Genomic DNA, 22,288 nt, shown 5'->3' on the forward strand with positions numbered 1-22,288 from the left:
GCCCCATTTTGTCTGTATTGATAAGAAAAACCTTGGGCCAGTATAAACCTGCAAGGGAATTAGAGCTATTTTACAGAATAATCATGAATTCATTGGTGCACAGGCTGCATTCAAAGTGATGCTGAATTACTACTCTGAGGTAGAACGGACTGTTGTGCAAATTAGGGTGGGTTGTTGGTTTTCAATTAACTATTTATTGAAATTGAAAACATCAGATCATGTTTATACAAAGTCTGTTTGGATGGTGACAAGGTAGACTTCTGGAGTAATCTCTGTACTTGTTTGTCTTGCATGTTATTACAGTTGTTTTGATTTTAATAAACCAGGGTATTTACATCACTTATCTGGAATCCAATAGAGGATTTAGCAACACAGTACAGTGCATAGGATAATCTTCACAATGTCACTGTTAATAGCATTGCCTACTTAAATCTAGCTTTGACTGACACATTATTTTTGCCTGTCACTGTGTAGCATCTCAGCTGCTGTGTGTATATACAGCTTGATGCTGTATATCCTCAGTTTTCATTACAACTTTGGGTTCTTACTGAGAGCAACATTAAGCTGTTAAAAGCTTAAACTTGACACTGGTGCGTGTTCAGTTGAAACATATTTTCATTTACTAATGTATGTAAAAATGAACATGATATCATATGCCTAAAAAGTAATTTTGCTTAGAAAGTAATGCGCGCCTTCTCTTCCGCCCTTAAATATTTAATAAAAATAAATGAGCTTGGATATTTTCCACTCAAAATACTTAGGAATGCATAAACTTTAACCTAAGGAACTTGGTAGAGATAATTTCTGAGATAGCCAATGTTTTGGTTTGCTTGTTCTGTAATCTTTTCTTAGGGTGAGAAGGGAACTGTAGGTGACCCTGGACCCAGAGGACCATACGGCTTGCCTGTAAGTTGCACAGAGTTTGTACACACTGCACTTTTCATTCTTCCCTGATTAAACTTTGTGTGCTTTATGGCTGATTTTCACCTAGCGGTAGAATTAGTTGGAAAAGGCAGAGATTGATAATAAACCCTGACAGTGCAAGGTCAATGGTCTGTATCACACTCTTGAGTTTCTACCCATGCACATAAAAAACCAGACCTGACATGAACCAGCAAGAGAGAGGAGGTGCAGAATGCAGGTGCTCCTGGTTCAGCAGCCTTTGGCCATCACCTGCCATGGGACCATGTGAGAGTGCCAGGAGTTCAGGAGGAACTGTGGAAAGCTGTGAATTTCTTAATGTCAGTAAGCTGCTTGGATTTCCATACTGCAAGGTTTCTTCACCATTATGGTTTTTTTGTTTGTTTGTTACTTCAGAGACTCATTTTGCTTTCATTTCTGTGCCATCTACTCAGAAGAAATGTGAGAATTTTATTGTTGCTCATTCATAGGTGGAAATTATTTGTTTTAAATCAATAATTTTAATTATTTTATCCATTTCTAAAATATGAGGGAGAACTTCCTTTGGCCTGACAAGGACATCCCCAGTAAAATCAGTTGGCTTCCCCTGTTTACACTGCTAATGACTGGGTCAGGTGTGTACATATACACATGTCTGTTCTGTACTTTGACGCAAGGAAAATCAACCAGCCTTTCCAGGAGACTTTTAGTGTTTCTATACCCTCTCCAGTCTAATCTGTTTGATTAATTAATTTAAGCTGGAATACAGACCTGTGATTTAATTGGATCCATTTAATTGGATCAGGAGTCAGTGGCTGGAGACAGTTTTCAGGCTCCATGGACTGTTAAATTAGCTTGCCATGCATTTTTATGTGAGAGTCACTTTTGCGAGTTAAATTAAAAAAAAAAAAAATCCTGTTTCTGTTTCCCACTTCTGCCAACTGAAAATAAAATTTTCTAGGTTTTTCCTGTATTTTTAGCTTGCTCCTGGAATTTACCTACAAACAAAATTTTACAGTCAAGCAAAATTTTGCAGCCAGATTATCAGTTCCTGGAAATATTAAACATGGGCAGCAGTGTCCTTGTCTGAAGCTAATGCAGTTCCTGTGGTTCTTTGGCAGGGTAAAGACGGCGAGCCTGGCCTTGATGTAAGTAATGTGTGTGACCAGGGCACTTTCAGGGGTCGATAAGAGTCTGCCAAGAAATCCCTTATGGAGCACAACACCTTTACTGCCTTTCAGTGTGCCTGTAGAGAGTGTGCTGAGTGCTGCATTTGCTCTTTCTCTGTGGTAAAGAGGACAAAGATTGTGCAATGTACAGCCCTTATCAACAGACACCACCAGATAGTAGTGCTTAGTAATGCAGGTACTTGGTCCTTTGGATGACAGTCAGCTGAAAAAATGCTTGGTAAGAAAATATTCAGATGACTCACTTGTAGAAGATCAAGGAGTCACTTAGCACTTAGTTAACTGGATTTATTCTAATTAAAGAGAATAATTCCATAGCCTGTAAGGGATGTGTTTCAAAACACAGGCTCTTTCCTTGGCATGCTAAAAAGACTTTTTCTGTAGTCCTACACTGAAATCCCTGACTTGGCGGAGTCTTTTTCAGAATGCACATATTCTACGTAGCATGGGTGACTACGTTTGAATGGTATGATTTCTCTCTGTAGCTGCCAAAGCATCTCTACAAAAACTCTGTGACTTACTCATCTCACATACTCATGGGTCCACACATAACACACATATAGGTACAGAACATGTAGTGAAATCATCTTTCTAGGTTTTCCAAGAGTATTTGAAAACTTAATCTGCATATTAATAAAAGTCAACCTATCTTTGTCCATTTTGTTTTTATAGGGTTTCCCTGGTCCTCGAGGAGAAAAGGGTGATATAGGAGAAAAGGGAGAAAAGGTGACCACAGTGTTATTGACTGTTGCTTGATTCCTTAGCTAATCAGTTCTGCTGTCTATATGCTATAAATCATCCTGTTAAAACTTTATTTTTACTGTGTGCCAAAAGACAAGTCACAGATACATGCTAAAGCAAAATCATGAAAAACCACAAAAAAGTGTATGTAGAGGACCAGAAATATCAAACATGTCCCAAAGCACAGCCTTTTTTTAAGGCTCATTTGCTCCAGTCCATCTCACACTTGTTGAAAGTCCTGAAATATTTAATGCAGACATTAGTCATTGTGGTAGTGATTTTACACTGAAAAGCCCAGCTCTGTTCCCTGGCATTATTTGCACGCTACTGGTTGATCCTGGTGTAGTGTGCCTGTACATGCTACCTGTCCCACACCAAGCGACTAAGACGGAAGCTGAAAGTTGGAATTTTTATTTTTGTCAGTGTTTTATTTGCAATTAAGGACTTAGTGATACTTGTGGATTGAAATTGAATCATATGCTCTACCATTCTGGTAAACCAGCTAGAGGGTGAAGTTAGCAGAAACAACCTGACTTCCTTTTCAGTGTACAGACACAGTGACTCGGAAATCTGTTTAGTAAAAAGCAATGCAGGATTTAGTGTGTATAGAGAAACTTCATTAGCAGATCTCTTCCATTTCTATCCAACACAAATCCCAGTTTGCTGAATTAGAACTCACACCAAGACACTTAATCTAAAAGTTCATACATGCAGCAGATGATTTTTTTAGGTCAGACAAATGTTTTTGTCAAGCTGACATATGCAGGGTTAGGCTAGATCAATTTTTCATCATGGTGTCCTAAACAAGAAGCAGGGCTAAAAAGTCACCATGTGTGTTAGAGATCATCTCCATTTCTTAATATGGTTAGGCAAAACACTTCCCAAGAATGCACTGAAAAGGATAGTATGAAGTTCATCCTACCCTTTTGTCGCTCGGTATATTGCTCTTTCTTTTGAGCTCAGAGATCACTGGTAAGGTACTGATTTTGCAGAACAACAGTAGCTTAAGCAGGTGCTCCATGAATACTGTGTTTGACCTGGTGGAGTGATCACAACGAATGGTGAGCCCTTACTTGCTGTCAGAGTACAGGCCTGTCTGCCACCAGTGAACCCCTTTTCTCCTTGAGAGCAGCTAGCAGTCGAGGGGTGTAACTGAAAACTGCCAGCTCAGAGAGCTGATAGCCAAAATGCTCTTTGTGCCAAGTGGGAGTTACAGCAAGTGCCAAATTATATGAGCTTAACAGTATGTTCTCACCCTGGGATACATTCAAAGAGTTGTGTTCAGAAGATAAAAAATAAGTAATCATGTCTCTCTAATCAATTCTAGTGAGGTTTCTCAAATTCTGCAGATGGTCTTTCGAGCCTCATGATTCAAGACAAAATCAGAGAGTTAGAAGGTTACCAAGCTGGCAGGGGTCTGGGGCAAACACAACTGGTAGCTGAGGTTGGAGGAGGTGGACCAGCTTAGTCTGACAAGTCAAACTACTTGGAAGGGGAGACAAGAAGATGATAGAGCAAAAATCTTCTGGGTAATGGCAAATGGGTAAATGCAGGACCGTAACCTGCTCCTGAGAGGCTCTGAGCAATTGTTCACTAGGAGGACAGCACAGCCCTGGAATAGTGAGTCCAGAGAGGGGCTGAACCACTGCCCAAAGAGCACTGCAGAACCTGGTCTGATCTGACCTGCCCTGGGGTCAGGAGTCATCCTGCTCAGGATGGCAGTCTTAGGCAACCTCCAGAACTCCCTTTCAGTCAAGCTTTCTGAGTCTGTGTTTCCATGTCCAGCTAGAGCAGATTGGCAGACACATTTCAGCCACTGGCGCTCCAGGAGATTTCTGGAAGAAAAGATGAAAAGCTGGTAAAAAGTTCTCTTATGCAAATATAATGTGAAAATGCAACAGATGAGATTCAGCACTCAGGATGTAAAAATGTTTTAATTTTCCAGATTCCAAAATGCTGCTTTTGGATATTAGTCCCAGGGATTGACGAGATAAGTCAAACATGGGACTTCAATTGCGAGGGAGTGAGGGAATTGTGTGTGGGAATGGTGTGTGGCATGGCTACACCCTTTTCAGCTGTGTTGTGTGGAGTTCAGTTGTGATATAGGCTGCCTGTGGAGATTTGCTCTCTTGCAGGACACATCTAGGAACTCTGGTCCTGCATCTCCCTAAAAATTCATGAAAAGGCAAACCCATTTCCTGAGGAGAATGCATGGGATAAAGTAGTTTGCAAGCCTGATACGTGTTTCAAAAAACACCGTTTCATGGAAGGAAGATTGACAGGAAGTCTGTAGGGTGAAAATGGAGATCAAATACCTGCCTTAAAGATTCCCAGAGTATTTAATGAAAACTAGAAGGCAAAGGAAGGGGTTTCCCAGTGAAAAGTAAGAAAATATATAGCTGAGATCTCTGTGGAGGACACTTCCATTGCACAGTTTCAACACATTTTTTTCCCATAAATAAGGGAATATTTATATCATGCAAGCAAACTTATTTCACTAAAATTACTTTAGCTGCATCAATAGTTCCTTTTCCAAATAGAAAAGTGACTCTCAAAAGATACAATGTAATGCAAGTCATCCAAATTCTCATTATACCAAGTCTTCTGTGTTCTGGTGGTTTTCCTTATGTAAATTACTAATAATCTATGACCACATTGGTCTAACAGCACCCATTTCAACAGAGAAACAATATTTGTAATAACAGAATAATAACTTGACCATCTCACTGATGATTTTCTTGTTTTTTAAATATTTTTATTGACTGTTGGTCTGACATAATGCAAATTGAGATTAGTAAGTTTCTAGTCAAGAAACTTAAATTGCACTGCAAAAATACTTACCATTATGAACATTTTAAAGAGAACCAGTGACACTTTTTTCATAGACATGCAGGGAATAAATCCTTACTTCTTAAGTTTGGGATGACTGTTAATACATATTTTAGCCCATCAGTAGTTCTGCAACTGTGAAAGCAAGTCAGTGTTTGCATTATGTCTTCATAACATGGGTTTAAAAATATTTTAAAAAATGTTCTAGCTGTAATTACTCATATAAAATTATAGTCCAGCAGGACTCATCACAACAAAAGGTTTGTATTTCTAAGTCGTATGAATAGAAAAAGAATTCCTTTCAAAAACGAATAGGCTTTAACAAAAATTAGAGATTGTGTTGTGGTGAGGAGAGGGAAGTGGCCCGTGGTCCCAGATGTGCAGTTGTGACTGTTATGAATTTTGACAGAGGAGTCTGAACAGAGGATGAAAAGGCATTATCCTTTTCCCCTACACTCTGCATTGATGAGAAGGCATTATCCTTTTCCCCTACACTCTGCATTGATGAGAATGTGTGCGTGTGAGGGTTGTAGATTGTTCCAACCATAGTGGAACATAGTGGAAAGTTGCAGAAGTGCCACAGTTTTTTATTTCCTTACGCACTGAAGAAGGACAAAAAGGAATTTTTTTTTCAATCCTCATCAGATGTAGAATCCCCATAACTCCTGTGGGCTTCTGTAGTTCACGATAAGGAGTAAAGATCAGACATTAAGAAGAAAGAACTCAGTCTGTGGAAAAAGTAGCAAAGTACCCAGGAAATTCAGACTGTTTTCTGCACAGATGACTGCTGCATTGGATTAAATAAGAGCATAGATCTGCCTGCAGAACTGGAAGTTGAAAATACTTAACTGCTGGCTTACAAAACACGAAGTTAAAGAAATAAAATTTCTAAAGATTAAAAAGGAATTGGAACCCAAACTGTACTGCTCACTTTCAGAATCCTTTTTGGAGTATGTCCATGCTTTGTGCTTCCATACATTCAGTGCAAATATATTGGTGCTCCACTGAGCACTAATAGCACGGAATTTGATCCTAAGCTGTTTGGTTTCTCAGCTACGTTTGTCATCTTTGTAGGTTTAAGATGGAAATGTAGCCAATTTATGGTTCTTGTCTTATGAGGATTTTTTATATGACAATCTTATCATTTGGTATGGACTGGTAATGTTTGGGTTGCTGTTTTTCCAAATATTATCCTGTGACCTTTTGGCACACAGAAAAGATAGACAAGTAATTTTGCTTCTATCATGACATGAATGCAGTATGTTTTGCTCATGGAACATTTTGTTTTATTTGAATGTGTCAGGTATGCTGTTATATTAAATGACTAATATGCTTTCCTTCCTTTTAAAAATACTATTTATATATATTTTTTATGTGTAAAAATTATTTTTCTCTATTGTTAATAGATTAAGTCTTTCTGTACTGGTGTGGAACAAGTTAAATGTCTATTTAATATGCTTCACCAAAATCCATCTGTCTTTCCAAAGGGGCATTCCTTCCTTCTCCTTCTACCCTCATTCCTTATAATTCCTCTGTCTTTTTTACCCTTTTCCTCACAAATTAAATCCTTCCAGTAGCCACAACCTCACTTTCTGGTTCTCCAGTGTTATACTAATTTTCCTATGACTATTTTTCCCATTTCTTTGTGATATCCTGATTTACTTATCCTTCCTATCCCATTTTTTACAATCCTAGTCCAATTTATTAATTTTTAAAGTGATCCCTTTTTTATTTTTGTGAAATTGAGAGCAACCTGAAACTCATTTACCATTGTGATCAACTGGTGTGAAATCAATTATAAAATGAACTCTCTAAACCTCTTACACTGCTTGAAGGTGAGGTCATCTTTGCAGGTAGCTTTGTTGAGGGGAATCAACTACTTTCCATGAGAATTAAAGCATTAGAAGTTTTGCACTTAAAAAGAAAACTCAGTGTGAAATCAAAGGACTGAATTTTGGTCAAATATGAAACATTGCCTGCAGCAGAGAGAATATTTGAATATTAAAATGCTTAAATAAATAATCTAATTATCACTTCTGATTACTTTATGATAGCAAGACAATATGAAAATGTTGAAAGTGTCATAGCACCTCTCCATCAAGCAGTTCGAGTGTTTTGATTCCTGTAACAGGGTTTGAAATGGTCGTGTTGTATTTGGAGTGACAGCAGTGCACCCTCAGTGATGTGTGTGGGTTTCTATGGAACAGAGAATAGGATTTGTTCCAAACTCTTACCAGAGTGCAAAGGGTCAGTTAGAAAAGGATGCTGCTGGCCAGGTTCACCCTTGATGTGATATCCTGGAAGCTAATAGAATTAAGTCAATCATCCCTGTGAAGCATCTGTGCCACAGGTCTTTTATCAAAAGACTCTGCTGATGGATTCTGCTTTCCCAAAGTTACTTCTGACTAGTGGCAAATCCTCTGGGAAGCTGATGAGTTCAGCTTAGTGAACACGTTACCCTTCAGTGCTATCACTTAACAAAATAGGAGACCTCTTATTTTGGACTGCAAATTGGGGGGATTTGCAGATTTGCCTCTGTCTCAAGAAATCAATGATTTCAAGCCCTGTTCTAGGTTTCAAAAAATTCATAATACTGATATGAAATACGAACACAAACTAATAGAGACTGATTGCAGTTCTTGCTTGTGATCATATAATTTATTTTTCCACATAATGCACCATCCAAACCAGAACACAGTGGTAAGTGTCCTTTCAGCTCTCCATTGGCTTAAAAAGAAAAAACCCAAACTTTAAACCCAATCTTCCTTTTATTTTTTTTTCCAAAAGAATGAAACTTGTTTTGTCCAAACCATTGTATCCACAGGGGGAAAAGGGAAAGAAAGGCAAAAAAGGGCCTAAAGGGGAGAAAGGAGAACAGGGTGCTCCTGGATTAGATGCACCTTGCCCATTGGTACGTCTCACTTGTGTATTGGAAGATCAGTCATCCTGCTGTAAACTGATGGAATAAGAAATGAGGGGAGAGGAACAAGCACGAGCTACTGTGTAACCTGTCACCCTTTGTTAACACAGCTTCAACTCAAGTGCAAATTCTGGAGCAGACTTTGTTGGCAAAGCTCCTAATTTGGTTTAAAGCACCAGACTTAAGATCTCTGGGCTAAGTTTGTGAGGTTTTGATGGTGGGTTGATTTTTTTCTTCATTTTTTTGCAAAATACATTGGAAAGGAACCAAATTTGGAATGTGCCAGAATCAGTGCCCCACAGGTTTTAATCATAAGCAGTCAGCTCGTTCCTCTTTCCTCTCTGTTGTTTTGTTGTTGTTGTTGTTGTTTACTCCATTTAAGTCAATACTGATGGTATTTCCTTGACAGTAACATTGCAAGTTAATCTTTACAAACAGGGATTCCGTGGAATTAAGGGGGAAAAAGGGGAGCCAGGCCAGCCTGGCCTGGATGGGCTGGATGCCCCTTGCCAATTGGTACAGTATTTCTCTTTCCTACCAACCCTGCATGCAGTTCCTTTGTTTGCAGTCCAGCCATTCCCAATGTAAAATAGTGTTTTTCTGAGCTGGCTTTACATTTTTCATGTAACACATGCATGTGCATGAACAAACCAGCTGCTTCAAGTGATCATAACTGCAATGAGAGAACACACGTTCTTGTTGACACCTTAAGCCTAACTCTCAGCAATTTGCTCCCACATCACCTGGTAATTTGTAAGTTTATGTCCTTCCTACATTTTCCCTGAGAATTGTTGGTTTGTTACTTTCCTCACAAAATACCCATTGCCTTACTCACCCTGAACCCAAGTTGTAGAAATCCAGCACAATGTTCACCTCTAATCAAGTCTGATGACTTCTGTCTGCACTGCTCAGCTCCACACCCTGGCCTGTCCCATAGCTACTCTGCACCCTGGTCTTCCTTCCAAATCCATGCCATCACAGGGGCATGTTTTCACAATTTGGCTAAAATGAGTCAAAACAGAAGGATTTAAATACTGTTTCTAAAAATCAAGGCTTCCAGTAAGGCAAGCTGGAGCTTGGCTTCCAGATCATCCACAAGTAATGTTTGTGGTGTCTGGCCTATTATCAGAGTATTCAAACACATCTGGAAATAAAAGCTTACCTGATGTTTGTAAGAATATAACGGTCTGCAGCCCAAACCCTCACTGTCTTTGTTATTTAATGGTCTTACCCTTGGAACTTACCTTCCTGGAATACACACAACACTCCTCATCCTATGCTAGCATGAATTCAAGTTCCCACCTATACTAAAATGCTACTTCTTGACCCTCTCCCTTGTACCAATCTGGCAACAGTTATTTTTATTTAGTGGTAAAGTGAGTTGGAACTCTTTTCCATTTAAGAAAGAAAACCCCAAATGAATAGTACATACACATTTCCTAAAGATACAAGAAGGATTTTTCTTTTTAATTGTTCACAGTAAAATTTGATCTGCATGTTCTGCTATTGTTTGGTGGTTAAGCACGGTTCTCTGAAATGAATGTTAAATTAAGTAAGTTTTATTTTGATTATAGCACTTCTAATTTGAAGTCAGTTGCTTTTTAATTGTAAATACACAGTCCATTAAGATTATTCCATAGTCCATGTTGTTTGCTTTCAATTAATGGTAACCATATCTCATATTTTGTTGGGGATAATCAAGCATGCTTTGTATTTGAAAATGTTTCTCTATCTCTGTATTATCATTTATATCTGAAGATTCACTAACAATCATTGATGGATAAAAAATATTCTGTTTGTAGATAATTGCTAGAATAAGCTGTTTAGCACACAGCGCTGTCTCTTGTTTAGGCAGCAAGTCATTCACATCAGACCACATGCAAGTATATTCAAAAACCTGTATTAACCAGTATCTTCACATGTAGGTTAACATTAAGTATTGCTCTTCTAAATTCTAAGAAATGTAAAGGCCTGATTTTTTTCTGCTTATGCATAGTCTAAGGGCATTGTATCTGCTCCTAATTCTGGGCATATAACTCCCTGAATAAACCCTGGACAGCCATGTAAATTGGAATTACATCCATGAAAACCAGTATGACTCTGGTCAAAAGCTGGTCCTGATCTGACTGGATGCATGGAGATACATGAAGGTAGGGTAGCAACCGAAAAGAAAAGGAGTGACTCTCACTACCATGAGAAGAAATTAGATGGCCATATTGCCCAAATGCTGAAGTAATCAGTGGTGCTGTACTGCCTTGCTCTCACTGCTGATGTTTTCTTCCACTGTGGCACCCAAGGTATGTTCAGGCCTTAAGATGTCACTGCTTCATTCAAAAACTGGTATTGAAAGTGAAAAGAAAAGATCCTACTCCCATTCTAGTCTTGCTGTCTTATCACAGGGTGACCTTTGTATTGAGGGGCCCATAAAACATAATACTCTCCAGATAAAAGTGATAGTGGTTTTTTTTCCTCACTGATCTTGTACATTCAGATACAGATTGTTGTGATAAAACAGATGATATTTAAAACAATGTGTAGCCTGAGCTCTAGCAGCAATAAGAAACAAATAAAGAAGTTCTGATGTTTTAGAGAAAAACAAATCTTTAGAGCAGAGAAGTGCATGTGTGTATTTACAGTGTAAACTTTCTCACCTTTGCCTTTTCCTTCACTTTGAGAATAAGAGAGAAAATAAGTTAACTGGTAGCTATGTTTTAGATAGAAAGTCAAAACTGCTTCAGCTGTTCTAACAGATGTTGATGAAATATCTATCCTATCAAATTTAAGCTTTTTTTTTTTTTTTTTTTTTTTTTTCTCCTTTTATTCCCCTTGAAACAGGGTCCTGATGGATTACCAATGCCTGGCTGTTGGCAAAAGGTAGGATGGGCAGAGCTTTTTCTTTTCAGGAGCAGTATGTCTTAGCTCACAGAAGTGCCTGTCACAAGCATACTGAACAGCATCAAGATACACCTCAGAGCCTCTTAGACAGACATATCCAGCAATGCAAGATCAGGCCTCTCCATGACAGTAGTTGATGTGATATGTTGTAATTTATGTAGAATAATTCATTTAGGCAGTAGTGTAGAAATAGTTTTCTGGAAAGTCCAAAACATTTGTTTTTTCACATGAAGACTCACACATCCTTTGGTTTCTGTAGATGATCAGTGCTTCTTATTCATTATAAAAGCTCATGGATGTGGCATTTTTGTCAAGTATTTCTGTCCATGTGTTACTATATTGGTTTTCTGGGATACTGAGAAGGACAGTGTATCCTTGTCCTTTTCTTTGCCTTACTTTTCTATTCTTCAATAAATCCCCCTGGGTTTTGTGGTTTATGGCAATATTAACTGGCAACATTTTTTTAGTAAAGATTTAACCTAGACAATGCTTGATTTAAAAACATAGCATTCAGAATAATGTAGTTGGAGGGATACTGGCATATAATATATCAGATAACATGGAGCATAAGTGAAATCTCGGGTGCATTATCTCTGAAGAATAATTGGTGCTGAGGAAATAACTATCAATATTTACAACTCTGCCTTATCTATGTATTTGTAATAGATGTCTGAAATAACTTACTAATTTGATTAATCTGTATCTCTTTTTGTCTCTGCAGTGACGAATCTAACCTTACAAGCATGAAGTTGTGTATATAGTGCTCCACTTTTTTATTTATAGTTGAGAACTGAAAATTTGATTTTACAAGTCTGAGATATGTTTACATGTAGCAGCTTCTACTTGTTTGCAATAGTCCGTACATACATCTTTTTTTCACCTATGTCTGCAGTTAGATGATACAAAACTGCAGGATAAACCCACAAAGATTGTCTCTCTAATAAGAGAGAGAAATCTTGAAACAATAATCAATTATGGAAATTAGTATTTCTGTAAATTCTTATGTTTTGGCTTGTGGATATGCATGGACAATGAGTGCCATGAACTAGTTTACAAGAAATTGTGACCAAATAAGAGCAAAATGCTATGAAATGTACTCTACCAGCTGCTGTTGGAGTTTACTGACTTGGCTTCCATGTGCATCTTAAACTTGTCACTGATTCATGACACCGCATCTGCTCATATGAACTAAAAGCATGAGTTTGTGTGCCAAACCTGCTTGCTGTGTGATCATGAGTGGCTGTTCATGGTGACCTTTGATTCCAGCTTCTGAGTCATTTCCTTTTGTCATCTCAAGGGAGTCACACCATGGCTCATTGCCAAAAAGAGATAGACCAGAGGAGCATAGAAAGAGGCCTTGAATTTTTGGGGAATAGCATTCCAGCTGCAGGTGGATGGCTTCCAGTCTTGCGGGATACTTGCCCCTTTGACCAAGGAGGGACCCCCGCCTGTTGGTCAGCATCGGTTTTGCCTTGCACTGCTCACGGTCGTGAAGACATTCACCGTAGGCCCTGTCGAGTCCTTCATCCAGAGGGACAGAACGTTGAAGAAGAAACCAGACTTCTCTGTGGGTTGTTTGAAAAGGTTGCAGAGGTGCTGCAGGGATCATTTGATGGCAGACACCGCCTGAGACTAGAAGCTTCTCAACCTCACTCGAGGATGGACAGAGTATATGTACTCTGCATATTGTATTTTGGGACTGCTGCAGGAGAAAGCACTCTTGAGGTGGGGGTGAATCAGATCATCCTCCAGAGGAGGATAGTAATGGAACTGACCAGAGATGTACGTATCATGGTGTGGTTTTCAGGTTATTCACTTTAAATTGCTCATAACTAGCTGAACTTCTCTACAGGATTTTGGAAGCAATGGTTTGTTTTGTTTCCTTTTCCTGTTACTGTTGCCATAAAGAATGCATTTCAATAATCTATTCAACATTTGTGATGATGGCATTGAAGAAAATACTTTCAAGCCATATATTCATCTTGTTTCAGTATTAACAGTTTTTATTTCAGAGTCTTTGAAGCCTTTAAGTCTAGAAAAGAAAGAGTTTATTTTTGTGTTTCACAGAATGATGTATTCATCTTGTTCCTTTTATGTTGTTACGGTGATTTTAGTGGACATTATTGCTCAAAAAACATTGGAGAGCAACAATTCTGTGTGATTATCACCGCACGCTTGTCACCATGCTTCACTGTTAAATGTATTGATTTTTTTTCCCTGTTCAGGTGGCTTTCTAAAGAGACTTTTCCTTCTCCACTTTTTTCATTGCTAGAATTACGTAATTGGTGCACATTTGTAGTTTTGCCACGAGGTATTTTTTACAACTTTGAGTCTTCATATGGTGCACTGAAGTTAGTTTGAGAGATTAATTTATGAGAAATGGTGCCATATTTGGCAGATGGAGGTTCTTTTTATATCACTTCTGTTCCTAATGTATATAGCAGGATCATCCCAAATGATTTTAGTTCTTTTTGAAGAGTTGTCTTTCATATGTAGACCAAAACTAAAGTTGAAGAAGACAGCTTGTCTCCATTCATATGAGGGCGCCTTATGCCCTTCTTGGAACGCACACTTTTCCTTGCTCCATCATTTCTAAATCATGTGAAGATGGGGTCACACTTTTTATATTGCTTCACGATCTCAGATCAGTGGAAATGCCACTATAATGGACTATTTCTCTTTGATGAATCTTTATTGTCATTTTGGTATATTGGAGTCAAACCCAGCTTTTCATTGAGAAAAACCCAGATTTTTAGAGCAAGAAGTCAATTTTGTGGCCTCCAATTAGTAGTATCTTCCTAATAAAAACCCAAAACCTGACACTATACATATGTATTTTTGAATACATATGTATTTTTACTGCTCAATTCCATCTTTCCAACAGTAAGAAGTAAACAGGTGTTCACAGATATAAGGAAATATGTTTTGCTTTCCCTGAATTTTCAGAGATGCAAGTGTCAACCTGTTTGAACAGTGATGATTACAACAGTGAAAACCTTCAGGTGGCACAGACAGACTATAAAATGTTACCTGAGTGTTACAGCAGTGCGCCTTTCAGGAGGACAGGAGAAGCACCTGCAGGCCTCTGACTTGCCACTCACAGTCTGCTTGTTTAGGCAGCACTGTGTCAAAAAACCCGCTGGCTGAGGTGCAAGCTGCCTGCCTGAGCAAAAGAGTTGTTCGTTTCAGTGTCTTGGCTTGGCACATTTCACTGGGTATGTGGTAGATGTGGAGATTAGAAGCTGAATTTTTTTATTATATCGAATATTGGCACTCAGTACAGTAAGATGAAATATTTTTTAAAGGTCTTTCAGAGTATTTACATGCAAAATCAAGTAGGATGTTTATTATCTGGCTAGATAATTTAGCAACTTTGTATTGAGACTGTCCGCAAACACAGCTCATTGAAGGAATAGCAACGAGATAAATAATGCTGTCATAAGCACTTTTTTCTTCTTTTTTTAAATTTGTGTGCCTATATTTTTTAACTGCCCTTCTAGCATCCATTTCTATATGCACCAATAAAGCTAGCAGAGCTTTGGTACATGGTTTTGTCATTCAGGAAATAATTATAGACACTACTGTTAAGTGTTAGTCAAAACTCAATTTTCCTTTAACTCCCTGACACTGAGACCCTACTGAAGAAACACTTAAGCACCTTCATTTGCTTTCTTTTCTGTCTTGTAAATTAATTTCTTTATTAAATTCCCAGCAGGTAGGGATACTTTTTTTTTCCCCAAATAATCTTACTTGGCTTTTTTAGTCTTGGTGTTGTTCAGTATCATTAAGTGTTCATTCTTTTAAATGACCATGACTGAGCAGTAGATAAACAATTTAATTTAAAAGGTTGAACTACATACATAGATTTGGCATGAATATTTGTGCATCATATTGAATTGAATTGAAATTAACCATATCTAGAAAAGTTGCATAGTCAGTACAAGAAAAAAAAATTGGATTAATATTTCATCAAGAAAAACACCCTGTGAAGACTTGCAATGTGTTTATTTTGTTCAAGAAGCAACTATTTCTGGTGCTACTATATCTTTTTCCTTTTGATGGCAAAGCTACAGTTTGAACTGCCAGTGTGTTGTTGTATCTTTTAGTGGCATTCCTCCAGACAGATATGATTTGTTTTGTTTATTTTGTGACAGGAACAGTAGTTCCTCTATCAGTCTTTTCAGTTGTAGAAATGTGTAGTGGTATTAGTCTACACAGTTTCTATATCCCTGACTTTTTCAGGTATGATTAATCCTTGTTTCTTTTGAGAGTTTTCAGTGTTTGTTTCATATGAAGTTTTGTAATTATCTGTTACTCCAGTGCATTAAAACCACATTGTGCAGAAGTCCTGTTACAGAGGCCACAAATCTTTTAAGCACTGTATGAATATGTCTGACATACATGGTCCTTGTCTTCATATTCATGGACTTACTATGGGAAAGCTTTCTTTCAGGATGTTTTGGACAACTTTTTTTTTCCCTGAGGTAAAGCATGAGATGTTAAATCACAGAGCAATGATACAATGTATTTTTTGATTTATATTTTTATTTATTGTTGGTCGTGATGTCATATTCTGATAGTGTAGCAAAGCAGATTGATACGCTTCATCCAGCTGTTCTTTTAGTCTGTGGTGTAATTAGTATGAACGAGTTTCAGAATTATCAAATCCATGTATCTGCACATGTGTAAAGTATAGAGTTGGAAAAGGAATCATTCTTAAGATTGATGTACAGTGTGGAAAGTTAGCATTGGCTCCACTGAGCATCGCACCCGTGGATGGTGTGTGTGACCACCAGGTTACTTGGTTATGCTGCCAGAGATGCAAAGCAGCCCCAAATGGGATCAGCAGACCTTTGGTCCTCATGGGATGATGGTGCTTGTAAGGCTGGGGGCTGTGCCAGGACACATGGCTGGGATCCTGGATCCCCATGGGGTGTGGAGAGTTGTCCCACTGACCGCCCTAGAACTGGGATCCTAAACCTGGCTCAGCCGTGCAAGGTTCCTCCCCTGGCTGTGCCTCCCCATCCCCAGCAAGCACCAGGGCACAGAGATGCATCCTCTCCTTGCATAGCTCTTTGAGACATGCAGGAGGAAGGATCCAGGTGTTGTGTTTTGTAATGAGGGGAATATTGCCACCTTCAGCAGTGGGGTTTTGCCTAAATCAGAACTACTTCAGTAAGAACTGCAGAGATATTGTCAGCCTGTTAGCGAAAGTGATGAAGAGGTTCAAGGCATGCAGAAGTTGACCCTTCCCTTCAAATTTCCTGATCTCTGCTGCTTGACCATCTTAATTTACACTTTTAACTCTCTGTATTTTACGTAATAAGATTCCTAAATTTTCACACTAAAGACTCACGCAAAACACATCTGCAAAGATAGTGGTCAAAAGAAAGTCTAATTTGTAGTCATTGCAAAAATTCTATTTCAGTGACTGGAATTAAAGCTAACTGATTTTTTTTTCCTTTTTTGCAATTTGTTTTTATGGATGTCAATGTTGCTGTAATGTACAAATGAAGGTTTTCTTGCACCCTCTGTTATTAAACTATTTTACATGGTGGTTGGATTCATTAAATGCAGTTAGAAACAAGTGCCTGCCACCATCATTTCTGAAAAAGATACTCTACAGAACAAGTGGAGTTTGTATTTTAAAAGGGATTTGGAGTGTTGTTTTTGTTTCATTTTGTTTTTAAATGCATCCAATTGTCAATGCTGCTTGGAAATTGAATTTTCATTGAAAGCAGGGGGCCTTAACTTAACCTGGGACCGTTAGTGTTTTACTTGTTTCTATTTAAAAAAAAAAAATTGTATTAATTTCCCAGATCCCATTGGTACTTGCACACTTCTCTGAAGTATTATGGAGAGTTGGGTTGATGGAAGAATGTTTTACATATTGTTAACATATATGTGGATATTCTTATATTATTGTACATGTTTGGGAAAATATCACACAACTTTAAAAATGTTGCTAAGATGTATGTATCTGACTTTTTCATTTGGAAAATATTATATATTTTTATTTGTATTTTTTACTTTTTTAAGTTCATCTATATGTGCCGTTATTTTTGTATTGCAAATGGTCTCATAAATGAAGTAGAAGAGATAAAAATACAAAGTAATTTGGCAAGGATTTCAATGCTTGGGGGAAAAATACATGGGTCAGCATCATATTATCAATACTAGAAATATTTTGAGTGTCTTAGCACTGTAAATATGTCACAAGACCTCTTTTGATGAGTAGTGTAAAGAATTGCAAGGTTTTAATCACCCATTTTAATTTGTTATTATTTACCACTTTCTTGTGGCCACTGGTCTTGACTTAATTGAACCTGATCAAACAGCATGGTTTTGTTTTTATTATTAAAATTTCTCCTTGTTTTTCAGTTGAATATTGTTTCGTTTTCTTTCAGTTTTGTACTTCAGGTTTTGTTTCTTGCTTGTGAGAAGTTGATCTTCAGAATTATTTTTACACTATTTATGATTTATTTTCATAATGTAAAAAGTGTGTAATTATTAAAATATTAATCCAACCATTGGTGCTGATTTTGAATAGTTATAAAGTTCTTAATGTTGGTGCAAAAATCTGTTCTAGTCTGTCTCAATTGGAAAATGTGTGTGCTGCTTTCTGCCAACCTGGGGTTTGAAGTCTAGAACAAGTTGTGTCAAACATTCACACAAAAATCCGGGCCTCTGCCATGTGTTCTATTTCCCTGCAGTGTGCAGTAAGAAAACTCACCTTCCTCCTCTTAATGTGTCATGCCCCTTCAAAGCAGTGTCTCTTCCATTATCTTTTCTAAATAGGCAGCCCAGGCTGTGGGAATCCACAAATTATGTAAGGAAGAAGCTTTGCTGCAAAGCTTGGAGACGTTCCTCACTCTGGGAAAGTTGCAGGGATCTGTGTATTAACCAGAAGTTGAAACTATTGCTTAGACAAGTTCAGTGACACCCTGGGATCTAAGGAAATAAAGCTGAAAATTACCAGTCTCCCTTTTCTGCTGTTCTGAAGGTGAAAAATAAACCTGAACTGCTGAGAAATAAAGATGTGTGCAGTGTCACAAGTAACAGCGCAAGTTAGAAAATGTGGGGGGTCTCTTTTCCAGAGATCCAGCTTGTTCAGAAATGATGGAACATAATAACTATTCCAAAATAGTATATTTTTAAGCACCTTGGTTTAAGAAGACAGAGGTTTGCAGGAGTCTCTTCGAACAAAAGGTTAAAAAAAAAACACTGGGGAGCAGCTGTAATTTCTTCAACACGTTATTTAAATGTTTGGATTTCCTAAATCCCAAAATATTTCAGGCAAGCAACATTCCACATTGTTTCCCTTTCCATCACCTCAAAAATGCAGTCACTGTAGGTGGAGGGAATAGGTAGAGAGGTTTGGCCTTTCCTATTAATTCCTGCTAATCCCTGTAAATGTCCATTAATCTTATCTAGCTTTGTTTTAGACTCTTGGAGGGACTAAAAATATCTTTGGTCCCTTTCCAGGATGAGGTGCTTCCAGCTTAACGTGCTGTGCTCTGCCAGGCTGAGCATGTGGCTCTGAATGCTGCGAGTGCAGCCCTGACCCAGGTGGTGTCCTTGCCTCAGCTGTGGCAGCTCTTGCCCTTTTCCTACTTCCATCTTTCTCCTTTCTTCTGCTTTAGTAGAGAAATGCAGTTCTAGATGTCCTGCCAAAGCACAAACAAGTGTGTTCTGGACTGCTGCCAGAGCCAACGCCTCGTGGGTTTGCCATTCCGTGCTTTGACAGCATCCCTGGGTATTTTTCACTTCCATGCTCCCTTTTGAGCTTTAGATGCTTTCAAGCCAAACCTCAGGTAACCAATATCCTACAGCCTTCACATCCTACTGCACTCCTGGGACATGGCTTTCCTCTGGCATTGCCTGCTATTCCCATGCCTGCTTCATAATTTTGTGATGTGCCAAAGCACATGCAAGACTGCATGTGAAATGCATGCCACTTCTGCCCTTTTTTTTAATGGAACTTTAATTAAATACTTAAAGACTATTATGCAACTCTGCCTTTTGGACCTATTAAACCTGCTAATCCCGACCAAAATAAAAAAATAATGCAACAGAAGTGGCTTTTTATGTCCTCATCTCACACAGCTTCACCTTGTGGTTCAATTATAATAACCACACACAAATGTTTAACAAAACAATCCAAGGAGCTGATAAGGCATTTCATGTTCCAGCGAGTAGTAACAACTGCACCCAAATAAATACTAAAAGAAAAACAAGGGAATGCCAAAACATTTAAGTCATGTTGCTGCAGGCAGCCTGTCTTCCCAGGATTACTAATTTGTGTTCTCTACCTTTGGCCTCTGGGAATTTTCAGATGGAGTACTCAAAGGGCATTCTACTTTCCCATGCCCTAGATGCAGTAAAAAACAGGAGTGGTTTGCTTCATATGTATGTATCTATATATGTGTGTATATATAGACACACACTCACGTATAGATACATATGTATATACATATGTATCTATGTTTTTATGTATCTACTTGAAAATTTATAAATATGTGTTTATACATATATGACCAGTAGAGTTCAGAGGATACTGTACGCAAACCTCTTTGGAGAGATCACTGTCTGCTAGCTGCTTTAGTTTATCTCCCACATGAAAGGTGGGCACAGTTCCTGTCACATCACCAGGATGTGGGGTTTTTTCACGTGCTTACACCGAGACAGAATGTTCAATAGCCAAAAAATACCCCGATTGGTTTTTTTTTATGTGCAGGTTACAGCTTGACTGAATTTCCAAAGTGCCCACACCTAAGTGGAGCTGTCACAAGGTCTTTCTGACATCACCTTTGCCTGCTCGCTCCTGGAGCTAACAAGTATTTAGTAACTTCTTGCCAGCTTTTAGGATCTCTCTTCTATTTGGTGTACTAAAATCGTTGTGAGGTAATTGATTCTGGTTGAGATAAAACTGGTAAAAACAAATATTGACAACACAGCCTGTACTTAACTGACTTGGGGCCCTGCTGGACTGCTCACTGCAGGAATTCACAGGCAAGTCCATTCCCCTTCCAGAGCAAATGCCAAGCATCTGCCTGTCCCTGGGAAGGTGCAGACAGGTATGGTTTGTCCGTCTTCAAATTTCTGTACTGAAATATGTTCAGTGCAGATCAATTTCAACGGCAAATCCATCTGCAATGGGTTTACTTCTCAGGATGCATCAGCAATATATTGTTTTTCAAGAGGAACTCCCTCGAAGTGAAATAGATAGCCAGAGGCACCTTACTTGGATACTTTGGATAACTGTTAGAAACTTATTTACTCCTTTTCATCCTTCATGCAGGATGCCAGGCTTCTGGTTTCTGGTACCATGCCAGGACAAAGCCCATAAACAAGCATGGAAAAAAAGTAAATTAAAATGCTTGTAAAGCAAACAGAGCAGGATGGAGTAAACAGCATGTTTGGGACAGCATTTTTGGTTTTTTTACTAAAGCACAAGTATTTTGGGAGAGAAAAAAAAAACCACACACACTATTTTAATCCTACTATATATCACGGAGAGATAGTTGCCAGTATTTACTGCATGGCATTATGAGGGCAAGTGGTGCTGCAAAGGCCTCTGTCTGGGTCAGGGTCTCTGCTAATCTTGAGAGAGACTCCACACCAGACTTGGCAGGCTTGCTCCTCCTCATAGTATTAAGAGTGTGAAAGAACTATGAGCCAAGAGGGAGGGATATTTCCGTGATTGTTAAGCCCCTTTCCATGGCTTTGAAGGAACAGAGAAACAACCTCCCCCTTCTACTTCACCTGCCACTTCAAACTTTCTTGAAGTTTGCTTCAAGCAGTTAGTAAGCTAGCTGTGAGCAAACTTGTTTTTGCTAAACCAGAAACAAAAGCCGTGATACAAGGCTGTCAGTGTGCGCTTCTAAAGGAATAGCAGCACAGTATTTCGCATATTTCCTAAACCTGTTTGTGGTACAGGGTTTCTGCATGAGCAAGACCAGGCAGATCAGCATAAAACAGCTGAGATTTTCTAGTGTTGGCATCGGCAGCAGCCCTGGAGGAAGGGGCGAGGCTGTGCTCGACACCGACAGAGGGCAGGCACCAGCCCGGTGTGGGGAAAACCATCTCTCTGAAATGCCTTGGGACTCACAGACTTGGACGCTGCCTGGCCCCAGCCTTTCTGTACATTGCTGGTACCACGGGATTGCTGCTAATTCGGTATGTAAGGTGTAGTACAACTTGAACTGCATCTACCCTATGCTAAATACCATTGCCCAGTTTTCAGAGATGCAGGCAAAATGGAAAAGCATTGAAGAGAGCATTCCTGACAGGCTCTAGCCTTGGCTCTGTTTGGATCTTAGCAGATCTAAATGCCTATTCTCTTCTTGAGGACCCATCAATGAATTGCATCATTGGCTGTACAATATTGCCCTAGCTGACAGTTTTGGCAACTCCTTCATGTCTCTTTAAGTCCTTCTGCCTGAACAAGGCACTGAAGACAGGCAGCAGCTGTTTCTGCTGGGATATAGAGGTGGAGCTGCTATGACTTCTGCTACTCTTGGTTGGTGAGGCAAGATTTCCAATGGAGCAGGAGTATAGAATGTCAAAGCTTCAAATTTAACACTGAGGAAACTCAAGTGAATGACTGGATGGCGAGAAGTGCTGTCTAGAGAAGCAGAAAGGTGGTTTGCTGGCAGAGATATTAAAAAAAAAAAAAAAAAAAATCACCAAGTGTGTTTCTTCAATCTGCAGAATTTGGGATGACTTGCTGGATACCGATCAAGAAAAAGGAAGTATCATCAGCACAGGAAATTGTGTGGCTTTACATATGCTCTCTGAAAACCCTTCCAAACAC

General features: G+C 38.8%; 1 protein-coding gene across 1 annotated transcript in view; it reads left to right on the forward strand.

Moving 5' to 3' along the window:
- Window positions 1-13,683, forward strand: part of COL25A1 (collagen type XXV alpha 1 chain) — a 296,280-nt gene extending 282,597 nt beyond the window's left edge. The window contains exons 35-40 of the mRNA XM_066317842.1: window positions 853-906; window positions 2,022-2,048; window positions 2,760-2,813; window positions 8,482-8,568; window positions 11,413-11,451; window positions 12,770-13,683. Of these exons, the coding sequence (XP_066173939.1) occupies window positions 853-906; window positions 2,022-2,048; window positions 2,760-2,813; window positions 8,482-8,568; window positions 11,413-11,451; window positions 12,770-12,805 (297 nt within the window). The 3' untranslated portion in view covers window positions 12,806-13,683. The remainder of the gene's footprint in view (window positions 1-852; window positions 907-2,021; window positions 2,049-2,759; window positions 2,814-8,481; window positions 8,569-11,412; window positions 11,452-12,769) is intronic.
- The last annotated feature ends 8,605 nt before the right edge of the window (window positions 13,684-22,288 follow it).

This window comes from Sylvia atricapilla, chromosome 4 (genome assembly GCF_009819655.1).
Source record: "Sylvia atricapilla isolate bSylAtr1 chromosome 4, bSylAtr1.pri, whole genome shotgun sequence".
NCBI classification, from domain to species: Eukaryota; Metazoa; Chordata; class Aves; order Passeriformes; family Sylviidae; genus Sylvia; species Sylvia atricapilla.